We start from the raw sequence: 24744 nt of genomic DNA on the forward strand, positions 1-24744 counted from the left end.
CCCAGAGTTCCCAGTCAGAGCCTCCCCATTAGATGGGCACAGGGCGGGTACTTCCCTGTCTACCTCTTTATGCTTCAGAACACAGCCTAAGATTCTTTACTGGAGAGCTGGGTTAATTAAAGAAGATCACACTATATAGGAAGGGAGAACTGTAAATTGTCAGCTAACATAGTTTTCGCTCCATAGTTTATGGGGAGAGTACTTAATTTATACACTCAACAAATATATGCTAGCTGTCCGCTGGGGTGCCCAAGACACATAAAATCTCCTACCTATGGAGCTTTCATTTGAGAAGCAGATAGACAGGAAATAAGTAAACTTATACTTTGACAACATACTTAGAGACGGATGAGGTGATACTTCTGATAGCTCTTCTGGGGAGGTGTGTCAGTTATATCATCATGAAGGAAGTGATGTGTTTGAGCTGAGACCGGAGGGTTGGGAAAGAGCTGGTTTTCCATAAAGCAGAAAAAGAGCTGCAGAAAAAGAGACCATGTGAAACTTTTCCCAGGGTCCCCTGCCCCTCAAGTCACTACCTTATCACAGGTGTCACCTTCTAATCTCCACCTGCTCACAACAGTGGCCACCTATCTTTCAGGACAACTCAGTCCTATCCAAGGGGATTGGGTTTCCCCTCCAGGCACTACCTGCTTCTTGGTCCCAGGCGATGTTCAGTAACATCCCTGAATGGTGGGTCCTGTTTGAGTGAGCGGTTTCACCACTAGGCTGTGACGGCCTTCCATTCACGGACTCTGCTGTGCTTTCCCATTGTCTAGGAACTCAACTCTATTTCTTTAATTTCTGAATCTACGATTGTTTCTGAATGGCAAAGGCTTTCGATGGATGATTAATTAGAAAACCTCTGCTTTCCATTCCTGTTCTGGTCGCCCGCCTATTTTTCCCAGACCATATTGTTCTAAGCCTCAGTTGCATGAAGGTCAGGAGGCCCCCGACTACAGATGCCATTGAATTGGCTTTCGGGGCCATTTCAGGAAGGTCGGTCCGCAGGCGCCGGGGTGCAGCAGGGCCCCGGAAGTGAGGGCGCCCCGATGACGTCACTCCAAGGTGGCCGGCTCAGCGCAGGGCGTGACGTCACGCGGGCGGGCCGGGCTACCGTGAGGTCACCTGGTGGGCGCGGCCAGGCCGAATCCCCTGTGTCGTCACGGGAGGGGGCGGGGCCAGAGCGTGTCAGCGAAGCCGAATCAAAACAAGCCTGAGACCCGCCTTTTCCCTCCGGCTCGGGAGCGTCTAGCTTGCGCCCCGAGCCCGCGGCGCCCGCGCGGCTGCGAGCCTCGGGTGGCCGTGCGCCGGCTCCAGGAAGCCGGGGAGGGCGCGGCGGCCGGGATGGCGCGGCGCGGGCCGCGCGGCTAGACGGGCGCCAGAGGAGCCACCGGCCCGCGCCCTCCGTTCTCGGCCTCCCGGACCGGGCGCCGAGCCGTTGGGAGCCGCCTTCGCCGACGCGGGGCACCTGGACACTCGCGAGATGCCCAACCCCAAAAACAGTAAAGGCGGCCGCAAAAACAAGCGCGCCAACAGCAGCGGGGACGAGCAGGAAAATGGAGCCGGCGCCCTGGCAGCGGCGGGCGCGGCGGCCGGGGGGGCCCTGGCGGCGGCGGCCGGCTGCGGAGCTGCGGCGGCGGGCGTGCCGGGCACCGGGGGCGCGGCGGGCGCGGGAAGCGCGGGGCCCGGCGCCGCGGCCGCGGCGGCCGCCGCGGGGACTGCAGCCGCTGGTGACGCCAAGAACGGTAAGACGGGGCCGGAGGGGCGAGCGCCAACTTACTCGCCGACGGGGACGGCGCGTCGGCGGGGCCCTGGGTGGCGCGGGCGATGCGTGGACAATGCGAGAGTCAGGAAGTGCTCACCCCGCCCCTCCGCCCCGCCGCGGCTGCCCCTTCCCGGTCCCCACAGCCCGGCGGCGGCGATCGATCGGCGGCCCCGGCTCGGTGTCCGCGCGGCGCACAGGTCGCGCGCCCCGTGCAGCCTGCGCCCCAGACTCCAAGGGACTCCTGGGTGCCTGGCTGCGGCGGCGCTCCGCTCGGGCCCTGCCCTTCGTGCCCTCGCTGGCAAAGCCGAGCGTGTGCCCCGGACCGGGGAGAGAGAGGAAGGAAGGGAGGAAGGGAGGAAGGGAGGGAGGAAGGAAGGAAGGAAGGAAAAAAAGAGCTGCCCAAGTTGAGAAGAATGGTCCGATTGAAAACTTAGGCACCAGTTCCATCTTGCCTCGGCTCCCCTCACCCACCCGCCTTCCCCTCCCCAGAGTGAAGGAGAGCCTAAAATCCCAGAAAACAGAGGCTTGCTGTGTCGATTGCCACAGGTGAAGAGGCCCCAAGACATTTTTACTGTAGGGTGTGTGTGTGTCGCTGGGGGTGGGGGTGTGCTCTTTAATTCTCTTGCTCGCTTGAGGAAGGAAGAGAATCTGAACTTGACTTCCGTTCTCAGCCCGGAGTTTAAAAAAAAAAAAATCATCCTCTATTTAATTCTGCTTCACATTTTTAGAAGAAAGCCTAATAATCTTAGGTAGTGCCTGAATGCACCTTTTGAGGGTGCATTTAAGGAATAGTGAAGATGTGACAGGATTGCCGTTGTCACTGCAGAGATATAATTTTAGTTATAGGGCAAACACTTTTTCGGACTTGGACTGTTCTTTGAATTCCTCTGGTCAGGCAGTTTTTCAGGACAGGGAATATAGGTGTATTTTAATGAAGGGAGATTAGGTTCTTTATATCTGGCTTTTAACTTGTAGGTTTCAGCTTTTGAAGCCATTCTTTACGCAGATCACTCACTTTTTAAACAGGTTACCTGCACTTAGAAGAACCTGACAGTGATTGAACAGAGGAGATTAAAGGTAGCCTATTAGGAGCAGAACCTTAGGCCCCATTGGCTGTGTCTCTGCAATTTTGAAATGGGAAGTTTTTTTTTTTTTTCCAGAAACATCCCATTTGTGAATGTTTAAAAATACAACTTTTGGCCAGACTGTATTCTCCATGTTCTTTTGTTTTCCTCGCTCTAAACTTCATTTTGGTATTGATGTGGCAAAAGGAAAGAAGACAGACTCCTGGCTCAGCCATTTAGAGTTTTGTCATCTTGGGAAGGATGGCTTTTCTGAGGCTCAATGTCCTCACCTGTAAAATTGGGGAAAAGAATTATATACTGATTGTATTGGCTCCCTCATAAGGTTATTGTGAGGCTCAGAGTGTCCCTTCCCTACCCAGCCCCCAGTACTTGTTTTAAAGGCTTGTTACATTTGTAACAAGCTTAGTAAAGTTTCTCAAGAAAAGTAAGTGATCAGTGAATGATAGCTATCATTCACTCATTCAAAAGATATTAAACATTTACTGTGTTACAAGTGCTGTGTTAAGTATTAAAGGAGAGGTGGCAATCAAGAGAGGACATCTGCATGGGTCTGGTATTCCCAGGGTGTTTCTGGCTTACCCTGCTGTTTTATTGTCCGAGTGGAAGCTTCAGGTTGACTGTTTCCTCTTCTTCTTTCTCCAAAAGATTAGGCCACTTTAAGGCGGTGTGAGGAAATGTTTTTCTCGGGCTGGTGGTATCTCCTCATTCGTAAAAATTAAGCTACGGTTATGGTGTCCCTATTACTGCTCTCCTCTGAAGTGGCAATCTAAGGTATATTTAGCAGTTATGTATATATCTGTGTGAAGGTATGTATTTCTGATTTGGAGCTTGTTTTATTAAATGAATGGGGTGGGGGGGAAGGAAGAAATGGGGCAAACACTGCAGTAATTACAGTTAGAGAAGGTACAAACTTGAGTTTATGTTAGAGCAGTGAGTTGAATTTTATGTTGCCAAATTCTTGGTTCTGACCTGGTGTGAAGTCTCAGTGAATGATGCACCTTAATTTGAAGAACCTCTCACTGCAGTTGATGACAATTAACATAGATGCTGAGGCCTCCTGTGTGCAAAATTGGTAAATAAGGAAATTATAAATGCTTTTTTCTGTTGTTTGTTTTTTGCTATTTAAAGCTGTGCTTTATAATGTAGGGGTGGGAGAGGTGCCATTGGTGAATTTTTAAAGGAAGGGGCAACTGATATGTGCAAACTCTCAGAATCAACTGATAAGGCCCAATTATTTTTAAATTAAAAAATGACATTAATCAACTATTATGGTATTTCTAAGTATATTTCAATATTTTATTTAGCTGTGACATTAGATTTTGTGATTATAAATATTACCAATCAAACAGTTATTCCAAGGGTGTAGTAAATCTACATTCTATTAATCTTTTAAACAGTTTGTTTTCACTGTTCGAGTCAGTTGTGATCTGCATCTGCAAACATGCAAACTTAATGACTTCACCTAAAGTTAATAGTGTTTGTTTGTAGTTGTATGGAGTTTATAGAATGGTTTTATGTCTTGTGGTTCTTGGGCAGCATGGACACCAGGGTAGGATAATATTAGTTCTTAGTTTTTCACTGTTAGTCAGTAGTTATAAATAACTACTGATTCTATAAAAAAAGATTTGCTAGTTAGGGAAAGCTTGGGGAAGCCAGGGCGGGGTTGTAATTGAAGGAGTTGGACTAGTTGCAGTTGTGCTTCTTGGGTGAGTTGCATGTCAATTGTAGGGACTTTATAGCCCTAAAAAGAAATTTATTAGTATTTTTAGAAATGAAGCTTTATTTTAGATATGAAGGTTTATTTTGTTTTTAGATATGAAGGTTTATGAAGATTTCTGTGGGGACTGGAGTAAAAGCGCTGTCCTCTTCCGATATAGTAAACATCTGTCTGCACATATTGCAACATTTTGATTGTAGGTGGACAAGATTTGCCAGTCATTATTTTTAGGATCTAGTAGTAATCATGCAGTGGGTTATACCCGCGTAGTTTCATTCTGGAATTCTGGTTCCATCAGGCCACTGCTTTTTTGCTTGAGGCCTAAAAATATATGAACCTTGGTCATAGTATCTACTTTTTAATGGGCCTGGATCCCAAGTCCTTTTATAAATTCCTGTTTTATGGATGACCATGGTTCACCACTCCACTCATTCCTGACTGCCACCAGAACCCCTGGGCTGCTGAGTTTGCCTTCATTCATTCAACAGTTCTTTGTAGTAGATGGAGTCAGTTTACCTGGTGATTGACCTTGCATTCAGTAGACCTGGCTCCTCAAATTACTTGCTCTGTGATCTGGGGCAAGTCATTTGACTTCTCTGAGCCTCAGTTTCTGCATATTTAAAATGGGATTATAGTACCTACCCATACATATATAATAAGATATCTATATCTATTATGTATTATTTATATATACATATATATACATATATACACACACACACATATATATACATATATATACACACACACAGAGTGACTGACTTATATGATATGAGCTTGCTAAGGGTTAGCCACTTGTCTTAGATTCTGGAAATAGCGTTTGAGACAAAGATTTACCTGCCAGAGGTTTACTGAATGTGTTCTTGGCATCGTTACTGGTGGGGGAGTGAGGGAAGCAGGGCCGGGCAGAGGGAGGAGTTGAACTGTGATGCAGTGATTACAGGTAGCTCTGGAGCTAGGATGGTCCTGCAGAGTTATCTTACCTTGAGGCATGAGGACGGGACCTCCTCCCCCTCCCCCGCCATGGACTGGTGAGTGACCTGGGGGTTGGCATCTCTTAGCTGGAGAAGAGGGAGTGACCTGGGGGGTGGCATCTCTTAGCTGGAGAGCCTCCGTGCAGAGGGAGCTGAGAGCCTTCAGCGGTGAGTGAAGGAGAGCTGCTGGTCATATTAGATTCTTCACTCAGACCACTAGTGCCATTCACCTAAAATGCAGGCGTGGGATAAATAGTTCTCAGGAACGACTAAGTCTTCGCAGAACAGGCCAGGAGGTAACCATCATAATACAGTAACATTGTTTTGATGGAAAATGTGTTCTGAATTTCATACGTCTGCTTACAAATAGATTTTTGGAGTGCCACCTCTTCCCCGTAAACACGAATTGTATTTTACTCATACTTAGGCCATCAAACACACTTTTATAGTCCTAGGTTTGTATTATATTTTAAATAGTTTCTCTTTTTAGGTGTTTACTTAAATGTTTACTACATTTATTTATTTATTTTTAAAGTTTATTTATTTTATTTATTTACTTACGGCTGCGTCGGGTCTTCGTTGCTGCGGGCTTCCTCTAGTTGCAGCGAGCCAGGGCTACTCCGCGGTGGTGCGCGGGCTTCTCATTGCCGTGGCTTCTCTTGTTGCAGAGCATGGGCTCTAGGCGCAAGGGTTTTAGTAGTTGTGGCGCGCCAGCTCAGTAGTTGTGGCGCACGGGCTTAGTTGCTCCGCGGCATGTGGGATCATCCCGGACCAGGGCTCAAACCCGTGTCCCCTGCATTGGCAGGCGGATTCTTAACCAGGGAAGTCCCTCTTTACTACATTTAAATTACCTATATCCATCAGAAGGAAAATGCAGAATGTTTGCCTGCTGTTTATTTTAAAATCAAGGAATATTTATTTGAGGGTCTAAGGTATATAGAACACCATTGTCCTCTTGGAGTTTTCTTACCTTATTTAAAAGTTAGTTTTTTATGTCTTTAAAAATATCTGCTGGCTTTAGACCTTGTCTTTTGAAATCCACCTTTGTAATGGAGATTGGTAGAAAATATTCCCTCATCCATCAAAGCTTCATGTTGTGTACTTTGTATATTATAGTAAGAACCATTCCATGCTCTGCTAATGGTGTCTTATGCACAGTCCTTACTCTTTCTCTTTTTACTTGTTACAGGACCTGAGCCTTCAATGTCAGCTTTCTTATAAGTCCAAGAATATGTATCATTCCATAGAGAATTGAAAACAGGAGATAAAGTGGGAAATATCTTGCAGCTTAATCCTCCTATGAGCTTACTCCAGGCTGTTAGCTATGTACAATTTAAAGAGTTTGAAGGTATCAAAAGGAAGACTTTAGGAAAAAAGGTCTGTCTTGATTGATTTTGATCACCAGCTCCTTGGAATTTTTAAGGAGTTGATTTAATTAAAAATATTTCGTTATTTTATTATTTTGCCAGTAATAGAATGGGTGTAGTGGAAAAAAATTTTTTTTAAGTAGAGAAGGTAGGCAAAGTTCTCTTTGACTTTCTAGTCAAGCATGTAATCCTACCACTTAGATCACCATTGTGATACATATTCTTATAGCCTTTTAAATTTTTTTCTTACAGACTTTTAAAAGTACATATGCAGTTTTCAGGGGAAAAAAAGATCAGATCATATATTTTATAATCTGCTTTTAACATGTATAATATTTTGTGGACATTTTAGCAGAGCGGTAAATACAGGTGCATCACTATTTTTAATGATTGCCTCATATGCCATCTTATGTCTGCATCTTGGATAAACTGATCATTCTGCTGTTGTTTGATCTTTAAGTTCTTATTTGTACATCTCTGGGCATTATTCAGTTACTTCTTTAAGATAAATTCTTACCTGTAGACTTGCTATGTCAAAGAATATTCATATTTTTATGACTTTTAATGAATACATGCTTACAGATTGCCCTGTGGAAGGGCTGTGGCCAGAGTGCCCTTTCCCCACAGCCTCTTCAGTTCCTAGTTCTTATTGTTTTAAAGGCATGCTGGAGAATTGCTGATACCCCCAAATGTAGCAGCAGTAGGAAGGCCCCATGTGGATCAAGAGCCTGGAGCAGATGCTGCCACGCTTTTCGAAGGCTGCATTTATTTCCCCCGTGCTCTTTAGTGATTTGCTGGCTCACAAGGATTCAACAAAGTACCTAATAATGGTGAATGACATTTTAGCAACCGGTGATAGTGAAGATGAAAGCATAAGCCTTTGAAATTCTGTCTGCACCATTATTCTAATCTGAAGAAGTAAGGCCTAGAATTTTTAAAGTTTTAGTCAAAAAGCATGCTGTTTCAATAGACCTAGGTGTAACCCAAGGTGCCACAACTTACTGGCAGAGTGACTTTGGGGCAAGTGACTTAACCTCTCTCAGCCTTCATTTTCTAAATGCAACCCTTTGGAATGTTTTTGCAGATTAAGAAAAACAGCGTCTATGAAAGATCTTGGCATAGGGTCTGGCAGATATGGACACTATCAACAGTATCTTTTATAAGTTTTGTGATTTGTTCAGCCTTATCCGATTACAAAGCTTGTTAAACTATTCTGTTGAAAACAGACACTGAGAGACAGTAAGATGGTTTCTGTGTTAATATAGAAAAAGACTGTGGTATCGTACAGGTTCTTATTCAGGCATTGATTTGACTATACAGGGTCTTCTCTTCTTCCCTCATCATCTCTCTCTGATCATAGTTTACCTTGAAAAATCAGATGATTTAACCAAAAGAAAAAAGTTAAAAACATAGTGTGAGAACAGTTTCCTCTTCCTTTCTTCATTCATTTATTTATCCATCTCATATGTTTTGAGTGCCTGCTATTTGTCAGGCACTGTGTCAGGCTCTGGCATTACAAGGACAGAAGAATTGGGCCCGGGGCCTTACGGTCTAGTTGGGAGTCTTTATGGAAATAAGTGCAAGTAGGTTATTGCGTGTACTACACAAGGGCAGCTGTGGAATAAAGAGCAGGAGCTTGTGAGCTGGTCACATACTGAATTACAGCTGGGGATTGTGTCTGAGGACAGGGGCAAGTGAACTGAGCACGTGGAAGTGAAGGGTAGCTCAGAGAAGGTGAGGCACTGAGGGTGTTCTTTCGGGATGAGCCGGGGCTTAATATTATTGAGAAGTAAACAAAAGACCCTCCTCTCTCCCGAGGTAACAACTTGAAAGTTCATTCATTAGCTTGTGCTTTCGTTTGCTCATTCACTATTTTGTTCATGTATGCACTCATGCATTTACTAAACATTTATTATGTGCCTACTGTCTTCTATGACTGGAAGTGTAATGTCGAATTATTCTTGGAGGCCTCAGAATCTGCACCCCCCTGGGCTTATGGTGGAGCTGGGACAGAGACATACAAACATCGGGAGGTGTGATAATGAGCTATGGGTGCCCAGTGGAAGAAAGGACTCGTTTCCTGGAAGAGGGGACATTTGAGCTCAGTGCTGCAGGAAGAGACGCAGTTAGCTCTGAAAGCAGAGGAAGGATGTTTCAGCAGGAGGTGGTGGGAAAGAGCCTTGAGTTCTGGTTGCTGCCAGGAGTCTGTGGCTGGTTTGAGGTACGGTGGTAGGACATGGGACTGGAAAGGGAGTGGGGCCAGACGGTCAAATCTGGATGTTTTCGTCACCAGTGCAGAACCATCCCTGAGGTTTATAAGCAAAGGCATGGTCAGCTGAGCCTGCAAAGGGGGATAATCATACGTTGTTGGCAAGCTTGTAAAGTTATTGTATATTTTAACAGAATGGGTATCTTTTGGCAATCTTCCTTTTAATACAGCTAATCAAGGTTTGGTGGTACAACCTGTTGCGGACTGTTGATTGTGATTTTTCAGTAAAGTAGTGGGCACACTGCACACACTGCCTTTCTGCACAGCAAGATGAAAGTGTCACAGCACCCAAGGCTGCTGTTTGGAAAGTCTGTCCTAATTTGTGGGCACCAGCATCCTGATGCTTTGCGAGCCATGGGAGGTTAGCTAATTGAGGTGAACTTCAGAGAACCTAACGCCAAGGGAGGACTTGGGGCCATCTGAACAGAAGGACTTTCTCTGGAGGGAGGGGCTGTCCCTGTGGTTTATTTTTCATATCTTGGTAGAAGAGTATCTGTCTCTGTGCCAGGTTGGACTAATTATCTTTGTCATTTTATTTTTATCCTCATCGAATCAGTTTTAAAACGATAAACTGGGGCTTCCCTGGTGGCACAGTGGTTGAGAGTCCGCCTGCCGATGCAGGGGACACGGGTTCGTGCCCTGGTCCAGGAGGATCCCACATGCCGCGGAGTGGCTGGGCCCATGAGCCATGGTCGCTGAGCCTGTGCGTCCGGAGCCTGTGCTCCGCAACGGGAGGGGCCACAACAGTGAGAGGCCCGCGTACCGCAAAAAAAACCAAAAAACAGAAACAAATGATAGACTGATGAGGGGGGATGTCAGTGTTTTCTCCAAAGTGACTATGTGTTTTGTTTGTTTGTTTTGCGGTACGCGAGCCTTTCACGGTTGTGGCCTCTCCCGTTGCGGAGCACGGGCTCGGGACGCAGGCTCAGCGGCCATGGCTCACGGGTCTAGCCGCTCCGCGGTTTGTGGGATCTTCCCGGACCAGGGCACGAACCCGTGTTCCCTGCATCGGCAGGCGGACTCTCAACCACTGCGCCACCAGGGAAGCCCTGACTATGTGTTTTAAATCTGTGTGTTTCAGAAGGCTTCCAGTTCTCAGTGGTTGGTGAAATAGTAACTTGCTTTATTTAATCAACAGGATGCTTTAGCTTGATTGTATTTGAGAGGCTTTTATAAACTGGCAAAAAATAAGTAGCATTTCTAATACTTAATAATTATATGTTCTGATTTATCAGAAGTAGAAAGAAAAAACAAATTATTTCTGCTAAATTATACTTAGGAGAATAATACTTGAAAACAATAAGGATTAGAAACGAAAGATATTAAGAGGAAATTTAAAGAAAAGTGAAGGAAGAGGAAAACCTAAAAATGAAGTGTTAACTGTTAATCTTATAACTGTTTAGAATAATTAATAAAAATGTTAGCATGGTTCTCATATGCACATATAGTGCAGTGTATTTCACTGAATTAAATTGTCGGGGAGGAAAAACTTTACCCTCTTAGGCTTATGGATTTGGGGCCTGCAAATTAAACTGACAAAAGACAGAGCAGCAAGAGAAAAGACAGATTTACTCACAGAAGAAATGTGACTCAAAGGGGTGGTTATAATTTGTCGCTTATATACCATCTTAATAGGTGAAGGGGAGGGGAGAAGGGCACTTCTAGGTAAATGAGTGGCTTCTTAGAGTAGGAGAAGGGGAGAAAGGACACCTATAGAAAACAAATGACTTTTTTTTTTTTTTTTTTTCTGGTACGCGGGCCTCTCACTGTTGTGGCCTCTCCCGTTGCGGAGCACAGGCTCCAGACGTGCAGGCTCAGCAGCCATGGCTCACGGGCCCAGCCGCTCCGCGGCATGTGGAATCTTCCTGGACCGGGGCATGAACCCGTGTCCCCTGCATCGGCAGGCGGACTCTCAACCACTGCACCACCAGGGAAGCCCACAAATGACGTTTTGAAAAGATAAATGGGCCCTAAGAGAATAGATGGGCGATGATAGTTTCGTGACAATGTCTGTTTAGGTGTGGTGTGGAGAGTTATCTCTGGTGGTAAAAGTCAGTCTTCCCAGGTTGCTTTTTGGGAGGGGCTTTATGACAATTGAGTTCTTTTGAGAGGCTTTGCTTTTAGGCAAATAAGCGATTTCAGGAACTCAAATGCCTTAAGTTCAAAATAATTTTTAGCCCACACTGGTATATTCTGGACCCCTTCAAAATTTGTTGCAGTTCAGTATCACCCCTGTAATAGCAGTTACAGATAGATAGCAAAAGATAGTGTCATAAATCCGGATTTCTATTTTTCATTTTATTGGAAATTTATTAGAAATAGATGGCCTTAAGGCATATGCCTTTATAAAACTGATAGAATGACTGTAGGCAAAAGTTAGCAGGGTATCAAGTTGCTCCTATAAGTGAGGGAGATATTTGTCTCCCTCACTTAAAAAATGGATGTTTTTCCCAGGGGTTAGCATAGGTTTGATATCTTAGATGATGTCCCTTCAAGTTATAAAAGCATCTCAGGATAGTCTTTTGATGCTAGTGTTGAAACTAAATCACAAACTGTTTTAGGTTTCTAAATGAGCACTCCTGTGTGATGACTATGTCAATATAATATTTAGTAGAACTGTATTACAACATAACTTCTTATTAAAGTGACACATTACTTGTTATGCCTGACAAACCTCAGTGTCTGGGCAGAAATGGAGACTGGGGTATGGGGGGAATCAAGGTCTGGCTATTTTTGTTTGTTTGTTTGTTTTTGCGGTACGCGGGCCTCTCACTGTTGTGGCCTCTCCGGTTGCGGAGCACAGGCTCCGGACGCGCAGGCTCAGCGGCCATGGCTCACGGGCCCAGCCGCTCCGCGGCATGTGGGATCCTGCCGGACCGGGGCACGAACCTGCGTCCCCTGCATCGGCAGGCGGACTCTCAACCACTGCGCCACCAGGGAAGCCCAAAGTCTGGCTATTTTTGATTGGCAGCAGGTGCAGTCTGTAATCTGAGAGGCTGAGTCTGGGATGCTTGGTGACTGTTGTTAACGAACAGACACGGTGCTGCCAGAAGCCATGGAGAGAGCCTGACACTGGGAAATGGGAAGCATGCTTCCTTGGTAGAGGCAGAAACGAGCACGTCTGATACACAGGGCAGCTCCAAGAATTCTTCTGTTTCCAACTCCTCAGATCTGTTCTTATTGGGCAGTGCTTATATGTTGGAGTTAACGTTAGCCCTATAATGATATGGTTCCACTGTATTAGGCATTTAGTTTTACAAATGCCGACGATGTGCTGCAGTTCAGTAGGAGATTAGGTAAGATACCTGGATGGTAGGTGTGTTGGGGCTACAGAACCCATGGACCCATAGGAAGGAGGAGAAGCTGTTGCCAGCGACAGGAACAGTGATGATGCTGACTCCCTTTATGGAGTGCTGACTGGAAGCCAAGCAGGACACCTAGCCGTCTGCGGTCTGCATTGGAGGATGGCAGCATTCAGCTCCAGGGACAGCCTCCTTCCCTTTTTGCAGAAAAGGCACACTCGTGTCCGAGAGATGTGCCTGACCCTGCTGTGGCAGTTGGATCCTATGTGATACTGGCTCCATCTTGACTGATACGCAGACATGTGTATGAATAATGAACAAGTTTTTAAGTAGAGGGCTTAAATTTAGTATAAAACCATTAAAGAGGCAATAGGGCTATTTAAATTACTTTTAGAAGGCCTCATGCTTATTATTCTGGTACTTGAACTGAAATTAAATTTGTGAAACAAGAAAACACTTGACCAAGGAAGCACTTAGCTGACACGTCGTACGCTCCTGGTCGTACGCTCCTGTCAATCTGATCCTTCCCGTTATGACACGAGGACTTCCTGGTCTTGGGATTGTGGCGATAGTGAACATTTGAACTGACACTTCCTGTTCTTAATGGATCACAGTTCATAGTGAGGATGCGATTATCTTCTTTAGGCTACAGTCCTAGAAGTGAGATCACTGGTCAGCAGGCGTGTGACTTTCAAGGCTTTGATACATGTTGCCAAACCGCTTTCCAGAAAGGGTTTCCCTGTTTCCACTAATGCTGGCCCTGCATGGAGTGCTTCTTTCTTCTCACCCTTCCACAGGGATTTTGATAGCCATTTTCACCTTTGCCAATCAGATAGATGAAAAATCACATCTCGCTGTAATTTTTATCTGCATTTATTGGATTGCCAGCCAAATGAATGTCTTTTTATATGTATATGGTTCATTTGTATTTTTTCCGTTTGTGATTTTTGTCCATTTTACTAATGGGATAGTTGTATTCTCATTGTCCTAAACAAGGTCTTTTTATATTCAGCATACTTTTTGACATACGTTTCCCTGGCTTATTGTTTATCTTTTTGCCTTGTTTAAGGTGTTGCTGATTAGACATGTTTCAATTTTGTATGATCACAGAACATCCACATAGAGATAGAACCTCAAGAGAAAGGGGAGAGTGGAGAAAGTTGTCTGTGAAATTACTTGTAGGAAAAGCAGTTTGGGCCTGGCATCAGGGTAGTGACTGAGTTCATTTGGGTATCAGTGCACAGTAATGCTGCTACATCTGTGAGGGTCTGTTTCCTTTTTGTATTTAATTTGCAAGGCTCTGTTTCTCGGAATTGGTTACAGTTCCTGCCGCCCTCCTTGACCTACTCCCTGACCACTGCTGTCTGGTTGACAGCTGAAGCTCCTGTGCTCAACACCTGTCATTTCCTGCGCATTCCTAAAATCCCCTGCGGTTTTTATTCGAGCCAGTTCCAAGGACTTTGAAACTTGTAGATAAAGGCTTGTTATTTACTTATCACCTCTGCTACAAACTGAGCCCTCTTAAGGCTAAATTACCCATAACTTCCTTGTGATAATGAACTTAAATCCTGAATCATAGGAAAGTTCTCACTTTTGTCTTTCTGGCACTTGCACTGAAATTACATTTCTGTGTTAGTAAAATGAGAATGTGGTACTGAATTGAACCAAGAGCTTATTTGCACCCTGTGTGTCACGCTGATCCAGTCTGCCCTGTGCTTCTCAAATGTCTGTGGCTTGGAAGAGGTTCCCAAACGCATTGCTTGTTTAAAGAGTGTGAGATTTGAGAGACACAGGTCATAGCTTGAGGTCTGCCATTTTGCAAGGCTGATGAACCTTTCTGACCCCAACTATTCTTATCTGTGGAAAACGAGGATAACATGTTATTGTCTGTGACTAACTCTTTGCAAAAAAACCATAGATCTGTTTGAAAAAGCAAATGGTTGTGTCATGATTTGGGGTTTTTTAGTGTTTTCTAGTTGGGGGTTTGGTTTTTTGTTTGTCATGTGGTGGGGTGGCTGCTTCCCTTAGTGATGAATGCACACTCCGATTTGTTGAAAGAACCCAGGTCCAACCTGGGCTTTGCCCCACAGAGTTTGAAGTGAATGTTACTCTTCCAAAATCCTTATTCTGCTTCCTTGGGGGAGCCTTTAGTTTCTCTACAAGTTCCGGTCTGGGAGCTCTCGCTATGTGGATTTTCCCAGAGAATATGCAGTGCTCACCTGCTGGTCTCAGGGCAGGCCCAACTCCTTGAGTGAGCTCCTTCTAGACCCCACTGCGGGGAAGGACTGTGGAGGCTGAAGCCTTTGGGAGGATGCTTTCACCAGCCTGAGCAGAGCTGACTTGTGTATGGTTTTGTTGTGATCTGTGAATCATCTGTCCCCAGGTTTCATTATAACCGCAGATTGTACTGTGATTTTAACCATTTGATTAACAGAGCCTTACTTTTGGCCTGTTGTACTTCATGATTTACCCTGGTGTACCTGTATCTGTAATCACACTTTCTTTAGTTTGTATCTCTGTTCACTTCAGGCCTTTCTGCTTTCTGCTCTTTATCTGCCTCTAGGGTCCTATGGAGTGGGAGTTTGTGTTGTAAAAGCACGTGGAATGCTTACTTAAGACTTTCAGTTGTTTCCTTACCTCCCTTTCACATTTTGCGTTTTAAATGTTTAAAGAATTGTGAATGTACCAAACCGTATTATGGATTTTATCAAAATAACTTCTACAGGCACGTGATACTGGGTATGTATCTGTATCAGTGTGTTTATGTAAATGTATGGATGTGTTTTTTTAAATCATTGTTTTTCTTGGGATTTGGTCGATTAAAAACAAGCCTCCTCTTTGAGATAGTCAGATTTGAAATTTTTGACTTTGGAATATATCAGTTTTCCTCATAATTTATTTTTTAATGTTCCATGAGATATGTGATCTAAAGATGACTTGGAAGAATTTTTGAAGAATTAATTTGAAATGTTTTTCTCTTGACAGACTTGGAAATACTGTTTAGAATTCATATGGAATATAATCATATATACATTTGTATATATTTATATATTTTAATAGAACTATATTTAACTGGACAAATTCTCTTACGGCAAAAGACAAATTTCTGGATATTTTTGGCTGTGTTGGGTCTTCGTTTCTGTGCGAGGGCTTTCTCTAGTCGCGGCGAGCTGGGGCCACTCTTCATCGCAGTGCGCGGGCCTCTCACTAACGCGGCCTCTCTTGTTGCGGAGCACAGGCTCCAGATGCGCAGGCTCAGTAGTTGTGGCTCACGGGCCCAGTTGCTCCGCGGCATGTGGGACCTTCCCAGACCAGGGCTCGAACCCATGTCCCCTGCATTGGCAGGCAGATTCTCAACCACTGCGCCACCAGGGAAGCCCTTCTGGATATATTTGGTAGCTCTTTTATAAATGAGTTTAGAAATGAATAGTTTAGAAATGAATCGTGTTTTTTTATAAATTTATTTTATTTTATTTTTGGCTGCATTGGGTCTTAGCTGCTGCATGCAGGCTTTCTTTAGTTGCGGCGAGCTGGGGCTACTCTTTGTTGAGGTGCGCAGGCTTCTCATTGAGGCGGCTTCTCTTGTTGTGGAGCACGGGCTCTAGGCGTGCGCACTCAGTAGTTGTGGCTCGCAGGCTCTAGAGTGCATGCTCAGTAGCTGTGGTGCATGGGCTTAGTTGCTCCGTGGCATGTGGGATCTTCCCGGACCAGGGCTCGAACCCGTGTCCCCTGCATTGGCAGGTGGATTCTTAACCACTGTGCCACCAGGGAAGCCTAGAAATGAATAGTTTTGAGTCTTTGAAAATAGTCATACTAGGAAATTATATCTGTGTTCCACAAAAGTTAGTAATTGGAAAAGGAATGAATGTCTAGTTATAATGACATCATTGGCTTAATATATCACTGGGCTCTAAACGTCGAGCTTCCTCTGCAGTAGGAACTTTTATGGTATGCTCTCCTGAAAACAAGTCATATTATAACAGCTGTGTTGAGTGTGTATATATGGTGAACTACTGGGCTTGGACATAGACGTAATTTATTTTTGAGTCTCATTTTCACTTTACTGAGGTCTGTAGAAGACTTAGACACGCCCTCTCCTTTGACAAGTCTTTCCTTGTTGCAACAGATTCTATAAGTTGCTTGTTGGTTGCTGATGCATCATTTTAGAAATAGGCTGAGTGGTGTGGCCCACAGGCAAAAGCTTTGTCTTTTCTCCCTAGATCACAGCAGAGGGACGGCCAGTGTGGGAAGGATTGCTGTAAAGCAGGGGTCCCCAAACTCCGGGCCGTGCACTGGTATCAGTCCCGGCCTGTTAGGAACTGGGCCGTGCAGCAGGAGGTGAGCGGTGGATGAGTGAGCGAAGCTTCACCTGCTGCTCCCCATTGCTCCCCATAGCTCGCATTATCGCCTGAACCATTCCCCCCCACTGTCTATGGAAAAATTGTCTTCCAGGAAACTGGTCCCTGGTGCCAAAAAGGTTGGGGACTACTGCTATAAAGTATTTTCCCAGGTTTATTTTGATGGGAAGGCAGGGGAGGTGAAAGAGTGCATTTTTCAGGGAGTTTAGCAGGACAGAAAAGGCACATGGAAAACAAAGGAGTGTAAGGATTTAGTTTAGTTTAGGGTACAGATAGAGTACGGAAATGAATTTAACCACGTTGTGCTGGGGGTTTATTGATTTAAATACAGTAGTAACCCTAAAAATCTTCTTGGGAGTTGGCATGTTGACCCAAACAGGATTCAGGAGAAGCAGGTTGAGCTTCTGTTTCTCAACATCAGTGCTCTTTCTGCTGCCCTATTCGATAGTCTGCATACTGATAGAGTGCCGTTTCTTTACATGCTTTCCAAGAAAAGTTGCTTTATTCTCATTAAGAAACGAGTAAGCCTTTGCTCATGGTTTATTTATTTATTTATTTTTTGAAATTAGCAGTTCTGTTAGCTAGAGTAGATTTACCTCATTGTCTCTCTTTGTTTTTAAGGAGTGCAAAGATTGGGAAACCTTTATATTGTAATTGGGTGTAAACACTTGCTTTTTTAAATAAATGTATTTATTTCATTTATTTTATTTTTGGCTGTGTTGGGTCTTCATTGCTGCATGTGGGCTTTCTCTAGTTGCGGCGAGCGGGGGCTACTCTTCATTGCGGTGCACGGGCTTCTCATTGCCGTGGCTTCTCTTGTTGCGGAGCACAGGCTCTAGGCGCGCGGGCTTCAGTAGTTGTGGCTCGTGAGCTCCAGAGCACAGGCTCAGTAGTTGTGGCGCATGGGCTTAGTTGCTCCGCGGCATGTGGGATCTTCCCGGACCAGGGCTCGAACCCGTGTACCCTGCATTGGCAGGCTGATTCTTAACCACTGCACCACCAGGGAAGCCCTAAGCACTTGCTTCTTTAACTTGACTTTCTGTAGACCTAGTTTTTAAATAATTCTGAGGATTAATATGGACATTGACCATATTGAATAAACTTTTGTGTAACCAGATCATAGTAAGCAGTTCTATAATTTTGAATGAGACACTATTCCAAATTATAGAACTGCTTACTATGATCTGGTTACACAAAGCTGTTGGTCACTGCCTCCTCTCCTTATAAACTGGCTCTGTGTTCTTTATTGATCTGTGTGCAGTGTGGGTGGGAATGGAAGAGGGAAGGCCCCTTACCAGCTGAATGACTTGGGCAGATCACTAAAGAATCCTCTTGTGGGCTCAGGACGTGTTTGTAGAATCTGAACCAAGGGATTGTCTTATTTCTATTCTGGTATTTTGTTTTGCTTTGTTTTTGCGGTACGCGGGCCTCTCACTGTTGTGGCCTCCCCCGTTGCGGAGCACAGGCTCCAGACGCGCAGGCTCAGCGGCCGTGGCTCACGGGCCCAGCCGCTTCGTGGCATGTGGTATCTTCCCGGACCGGGGCATGAACCCGTGTCCCCTGTGTCGGCAGGTGGACTCTCAACCACTGCGCCACCAGGGAAGCCCTATGTTGGTATTTTTAAGAGACATTCAGGGAAAACTATGAAACCATTATCTTCATCCTGATATTCAGCCTAAACCAGACATATTTTGGGTCCATGTCCTTTTAGGTCATGACATGGCCTTTGGCAGACAAGAAAAAATATGAATTTTCTACTTTAAAGTCATTATTTATACAGATTTCTTACTGATGTCAGAGTGTTGGAGCCAGAATGGAAATTCAAAAATGGGTAAAATAGAAGGCTGTAGCTTTCTGTTTAATTTGAACTTGAGGCTGGGTAGGCTTGTGAGTTTAACTGAACGTAAGAAAAGAATGAGTCTAGGAGAATAAATCCAATATATTAAGAGAATGTTAAAACCCCAAGTTGTTAAATATAGTTGAAGAGCACATTGTTGTTTTGTTTTTTGGTTGAGGGAGAATGTGAGGCTTCCATGTTTATTTGGATAGATTTCTCTGAGTTTGTCTGAGTGAAAAGCCTTGTGTTTAAATCCTACTCAAAGCATAAAAACATGTTTAACTGAATGTAATCTCCTTGTACTCAACCTGCTACCCTCTTTGGAACAGTCTCACACACTAAAATAACATAAGGGAGGATAAACTAAATCAGAGGTTAAGACAGATATGCTTAAGTGAGCTTTACTATAGCTCCCATACTAATTAAAACAAGTTGACAAAATGTTTTGGAAGTATTAGCTTCCCTTTTGTACAGGACTTAGTGTCTTTTAAAATTTTTTAGTATAGAAAGATCTCAAAATATTTGAGAACATTTACTTTAAAACTTTTTTAGTTTTCACTTCAAATACTCACCAATTAATCAAGAAATGAGTTTTAACCCCCTGGTGAGTTTGAGGTATGGTGTGGGCACAGCGGTCCGGGTCCACTCCTTCCCTTTCTGATCTGCGCTCTGCACTGCCCCACAGGGAGGGATGGCAGCTGAAGCAGAGGCTTGGGGCGAGGGCCTGGTGGGTGACCAGGTGGGAGATCCAGCCTGGGGACCTAGTTTTGGAGCTCCTTGATCATAGCCAAAGGACATGGGGCTTCAGTCTGGGAGTTTCCGAGGTTCCTGAATGTGTGTATGATGTTGTCAAAGTGTAATTTTTAGAAGGCTGACTTGAAGGTGGTGATAAAACTTTTTTGCTTGTGTATCCTCTAAAAGAATTTGAGAAAACAAAGTTTCTTTTGCATATTAATACTGTCACACCCAGTTTTTTTAAAGGTTTAAGTAAATGCAGAGGATACAGTCTCCAGTTTATTGTAAATAGTGTCATTTTAATGTATTTAAACAGAATCCAAATATCATAGTTTATTGTAAATGGTGTCATTTTAATGTATTTAAACAGAATCCAAATATCATAGTAACTTGCTAACCATTATCAGCCATTTAAAAGATAATGGTCAGAAATTTTACATTTTTTCTTTATTTTTAAATTCTTACCCAGAATCTGTCTGATCCGAAGAAAGAGTATCGTCCTGCTTGAAACTCTCTTATTGATCATCTTATCATTCTTCTGTAACAAAATATGTATTTAAACTTAAATCTATATTAAGAAGCACTTCTGGAATGACAGAAGAAGGACATCTAGAAATCTGCCTTTCCATAGAAACAATGAGAACACTGGCAAAAATGATCAAAATCAACTTTTCAAAATTCTAGAAATTAACTAAAGGCTTGCAGTAATCCTAGGAGTGTTTATTCGGGGAAATGATTGAATTGTAGTAAGAACAGTGAATTTTGTTTTCTTTTAACTTGCTTTATTTTCCCATTCCTTCTCCCTAGCTCTGTGGTAGCTTTGTTTTTTAAAAGTTATATATATATTTGAAGTATAGTTGATTCACAATGTTGTGTTAGTTGCAGGTATACAGCAGAGTGACACCTGAATCACTTTGCTGTATATATGTGTGTGTGTGTGTGTCTGTGTGTGTGTGTATATATATATATATATACACACATACGTATGTATGTGTACATATGTATATAATTTTCAGATTCTTTTCCATTATAAGTCGTTACAAGATAGTGAATATAGTTCCCTGTGCTATTCAGTAGGACCTTGTTTTTTATTTTTTATACAGTAGTATGCATGGTAGCTTTAAAACGAGCAACCTCGTAGTCACTAGAGGAAGAAGGACAGGTTTGGAGCTTCCCCCAAAGCCCTAGCCCTAGGGAACTCTCACCATTTGACCTCGCTCAGAGGTCACCCAGTGTTGGAAGCCCTCTTAGGATGTCTGCTGAAAACACTCAGCAGCAATTATTTATCATTGCAACTGCCTGCAGCAGTGATACCAGTTGGAGCAAACAAGAAATGGGTCAAAAAACTTAAAAAGAATATCTTGGAAGTAGGAGGTCCGTCAGGGGCTTTGAGAAGCTCTGGTGTATTCCTGGTGCTCTAGAGGACTGTGCACATGGCAGCGCTCTGATCATGTCCAGGAAAGACCTGAGGAGGCCCTCATTCTCACCTCTGGCTGACCTTGAGGCTCTGAGTAAGCAGAAAGTAAAGGCTAAGTAAGGTTGTAAACTGTTGAAGCATTGAAGGCTTGCCCAACACACACACACACAGCCCCTTGGCGAAGGATGGGACACTTACTGGTTTAGGGCATTTAAGGAAGTCTCTGTCCAGTTATTAGCTGACCACTAAGCTAACTGAGCAGAAACTTCAGTGGCTACACTTGACGAAAAAATAGAGACTTTACAGAGTTAAACGTCACTAAACAAACAGCAGTAACAACAGAAGCATATCCTGCAAGGAGAGAGAATCTGATTTTGAGTTGCCACTTTATGTTATTTAAAGTGTCCAGTTTTCAACAAAAAAGTATAAGATACTCAAAGATATAGGAAAGTATGGCTTACAAATTTATTCAACACTTGCAGCCTCTATGTTAGACTCTGAACGGGGCACATAACAGGTGTTTAAAAACGTTATTTGAATTGACTTGTTATTAGCTGATTTTCAGAGACCCCATGTATTTTCTTTCTTCTGTAGTTAAGTGTTTAACCCTAAGACAAACCCTGGTGTTTTTATTACGTCTTCTAAAACAGGGTCTTTATTAAATGATAGCTACTAAAAGAAGCCATACATTTGCCCAAATGAGTGTTTATTAGTATCCTGGAAAATTTGAAGGCTCTTTCTTTAGGTAATTATGTATAATAAACCTGCTAAGAAAACTGAGTTATTCAGAGACCAGATCACTTAGAAATATTTCCTATATGAAGTTTATCTGTATAGTTTGAGTTTTTACAGCATTTTGAGAATATAACTATTGTACTGTTTTGCAGATGTCCAGATCTCTAGAGACCTGTAGTCAAGTACTCATATTATCCTGTATTTGACTTCTTTATAGTAAAGATTCAGAAGATTTTAGTGTGTCAGACCTAGTAAACTGGTGTTAAGTCTACTTATCAGGATATGCTGATTAAAAAAATCTGGCCTCAAATCCATAATATTTGCAGATGAAAAACCTTTACCATTTTCATGATCAATTGCGACAATGGAAGAAATTCAGTGTTGTCATGCACTGTATTGATGTTCCCTGATTCATTCCAGGAGCAGAAGGAGGAAAGCGGAAATGCTGATGGAATCACATCTGTGCACAGAGTGGAACAATATATCCTGGTTCCAAATACTCATTTGTGTATATTTTTCTATATTTTTCATCATTCTTTTTTATTCCAGTGTCTGTAAAAAAGATGAGGCAAACCTGCTGGACCCACAAGCTTCAAAGCCCTGTGTCACTGCAAGGAGAAGATGCTCACTGAATTTGCTTTGATGCTAAGCAGGGGGGGCAAGGGATGATTAATATCTTAGAGAATGTGGTCAGAATTCCAAAAGGTGTTGACAGATTCCTGCCGTGGCTAATGCTGAGCTGGCCAGTATTCAAAGAGTGACATGAGCAAGGGCAACCCATAAAGCAAACAGTTGTTTACTGGCAATTGTAATTGCCAGAAGGATGGGTTTACAGTGGATCTCGAGGTTCAAATTTAACTGTTTAAGAACTTGGTTAGCAAAAGCAAGGGTCTTTTGTTGTTGTTCACTGTGGAAATAATATTGCATCTAGAGTAGGCGTGTGTGTGTGTACACGTGCATGTGTATGAAATTACATTGATAAGGTGATATCTGGTTATTCATAGATACGCTCATGTACACATATATATGACCGCATGTGCCTTATTTCACTTGGCACCTGGTATAAACTTATTTTTTCTTATATTCTTATATGTGAGTACATGTATCTATGATTAGTTTACCAATGAATATGACTTTTATGATTAAAACACGTTGTTATTATAACTACTAATGCCATTAATAAAATCGAGATGACTACAGTAATCTGCTATTCTTGCTATTAAGTTTTTACATTGGCGTTTTTTCAGTAGCCATCCTAGGAAGATGGAGTTGGTTGGATTCTTGTAGTTGTCAGTGGTGATGTGACCCTGCAGCAGGTTCAGATTGTGTGGCCACATCTGTAATACTTGCAATTTCTCAGTTCATTGCTCTCTTTTCTGCCTCACCCCTTAGAGCTAGTCTCTGCAGTGAACATGGGATTCTCCTTTTCATATTTTCCAGAACTGAATTCCTGGGTTTGCTAGGTGAGGGGGGAGAAGGGGAGAAGGGGAGGTAAAGAGGCTGCTGTTGGGAAGAGCTAAGTGGAGGCAAGACTGGGCCCACATGAGGATGACAATGCCTGGAAGAGTCTAGACTTTGTGGGTTAGAGCCCAGGAGAGAGACCCCCCCTCCACACACCCCCAGAAGAAGACAAGGCGGGGTGGAGTTGGGGGGAGTCTGAGCCCACTTCACCATGTCTAATTTCACCAGTGAGGCTGGGAGCAGGTGATGGGGGAGGCACCCGCACGGTCCAGGTGGGGCAAGGAGGCCAGAGGAGCCAGGTTGTCTGGCAAAGCCAGCCCGAGATGTGTCTGAGAGAAGCCAGGTGGGCTGGGAACAGTAGAGGCCTGGGTATGAATAGCAGAGTGGGAAGCTGGGCCCAGGGAAAGTGGGTGAGAGGCGTGGGCTGTGGGATGGGGGAGAGGCACGGAGCGGGTGAGCAGAGCGGCTCCAGGACCCACCGCTTGTGCCGCAGGCAAGGCAGAGGGGGCAGCCTTTCCTGAAGGTGCTGTGTCTGTGGGGCTCCCGGGGTTGTGGGTCAGCACCGGCCTCCCCTCTCACTTTGCACCCTGCTATGGCCGACTTTGGAAAGTGAGAAGGGAGGGGAACACCTGGGCCCCCATCAAGTCCAAATTTTGACACGTATTAGGCAAAGCTGGTTTGAAGGTTATGAGGAGAGGTGGGGAACAGATTTTTGTTTTGATCATTTATAGCCTCCTTCTTCTAAAAATAAAGTGGCTTTCAAAAATACATGTAATACTATAAGAAGTAATAAATAAGTGAGAATATTAGTAATAGAGATGATACTGTTGGGAAAAATAATGGACGTCTTGAGGCTTTACAAGAGGTAGGTCACAAATGTGGCTTTCAGATTTGTAGCACACAGAGGAAAGAGGCAAACAGAAGCAGTGGCCTGTGCTACAGTGTCCATCAGATTAACAAATGAAGCAAAACAAAACCAGTGACTTATAAGATGTTATAAAATACTGAGCAATGTCCATGACAATGTCCCTTCATAAATAAAACAAATAAAACAAATTAGGCCTGCTCATGTCATTCAAAACAGCCTGTCCAGGGAATAAAACAATGTGGTCCAAGTAACCAACTCTGGGACACCTGGCTTAACTAAGGGATAGCTTTTATCTAGTGCAGGGCTCACGCACCCAAATGAATCCAGGGTCCTGGCATATGAGTAAGTATATGAACGGGGCTGGAGTGGAGGCCTGGATGACCCAGAGAGGGCATAATACACCTAAAAGGCACTTAACACTTCATAACAAAAAACCCTGTTTAATAAGGCACTGCAGGCCAGACCACCCCGCTGGAACTCTGATCTAGAGGAATGTGTGGACATCATCTATGGACTCTTTCTTAAAAATTGTTTCTCTCAGTTGAGCTTTTGGAAGACATTGAATAGCAGTGAGTTATGGATCGTATTCTTTGACAGGTACCTGGTCTGCAGATAACCCATGTTGCCAGTTAATCATGCAGCCATATGTTTTACCTGTTGGGCAGACTGAGGGGAGGTGAAGCCATTTGTCTTTTAAGCTGAGAGCTTTGGGAATCCAGAGGCAAGGGGAGGGGACAACTCCACTGTGGCCTTTGGTCTCCAGGCACCATTCTGGGTGCATCAAGAGAGAAGTAGGTCAACGTTTTGGGCACACTGTGCTTATAACTTAGGTGGTAAAATGGGAATTACATATA

General features: G+C 43.8%; 1 protein-coding gene across 2 annotated transcripts in view; it reads left to right on the plus strand.

Annotated features, from left to right (window-relative positions):
* The first annotated feature begins 1205 nt into the window (after positions 1 to 1205).
* Positions 1206 to 24744, plus strand: part of HECA (HECA ribonucleoprotein granule regulator) — a 43304-nt gene continuing 19765 nt past the window's right edge. Inside the window, exon 1 of one of the 2 annotated variants that reach the window (XM_089922057.1) lies at positions 1206 to 1745. In XM_089922057.1, the coding sequence (XP_089778183.1) occupies positions 1484 to 1745 (262 nt within the window). In that variant the 5' untranslated portion in view covers positions 1206 to 1483. The remainder of the gene's footprint in view (positions 1746 to 24744) is intronic. The other variant, XM_022557899.2, reaches the window with a different exon arrangement.

The sequence above is a fragment of the Delphinapterus leucas genome, chromosome 12, assembly GCF_059928025.1.
Source record: "Delphinapterus leucas isolate spDelLeu-1000000601 "Yukka" chromosome 12, BTC_Dleu_Yukka2, whole genome shotgun sequence".
Taxonomy (NCBI): Eukaryota; Metazoa; Chordata; class Mammalia; order Artiodactyla; family Monodontidae; genus Delphinapterus; species Delphinapterus leucas.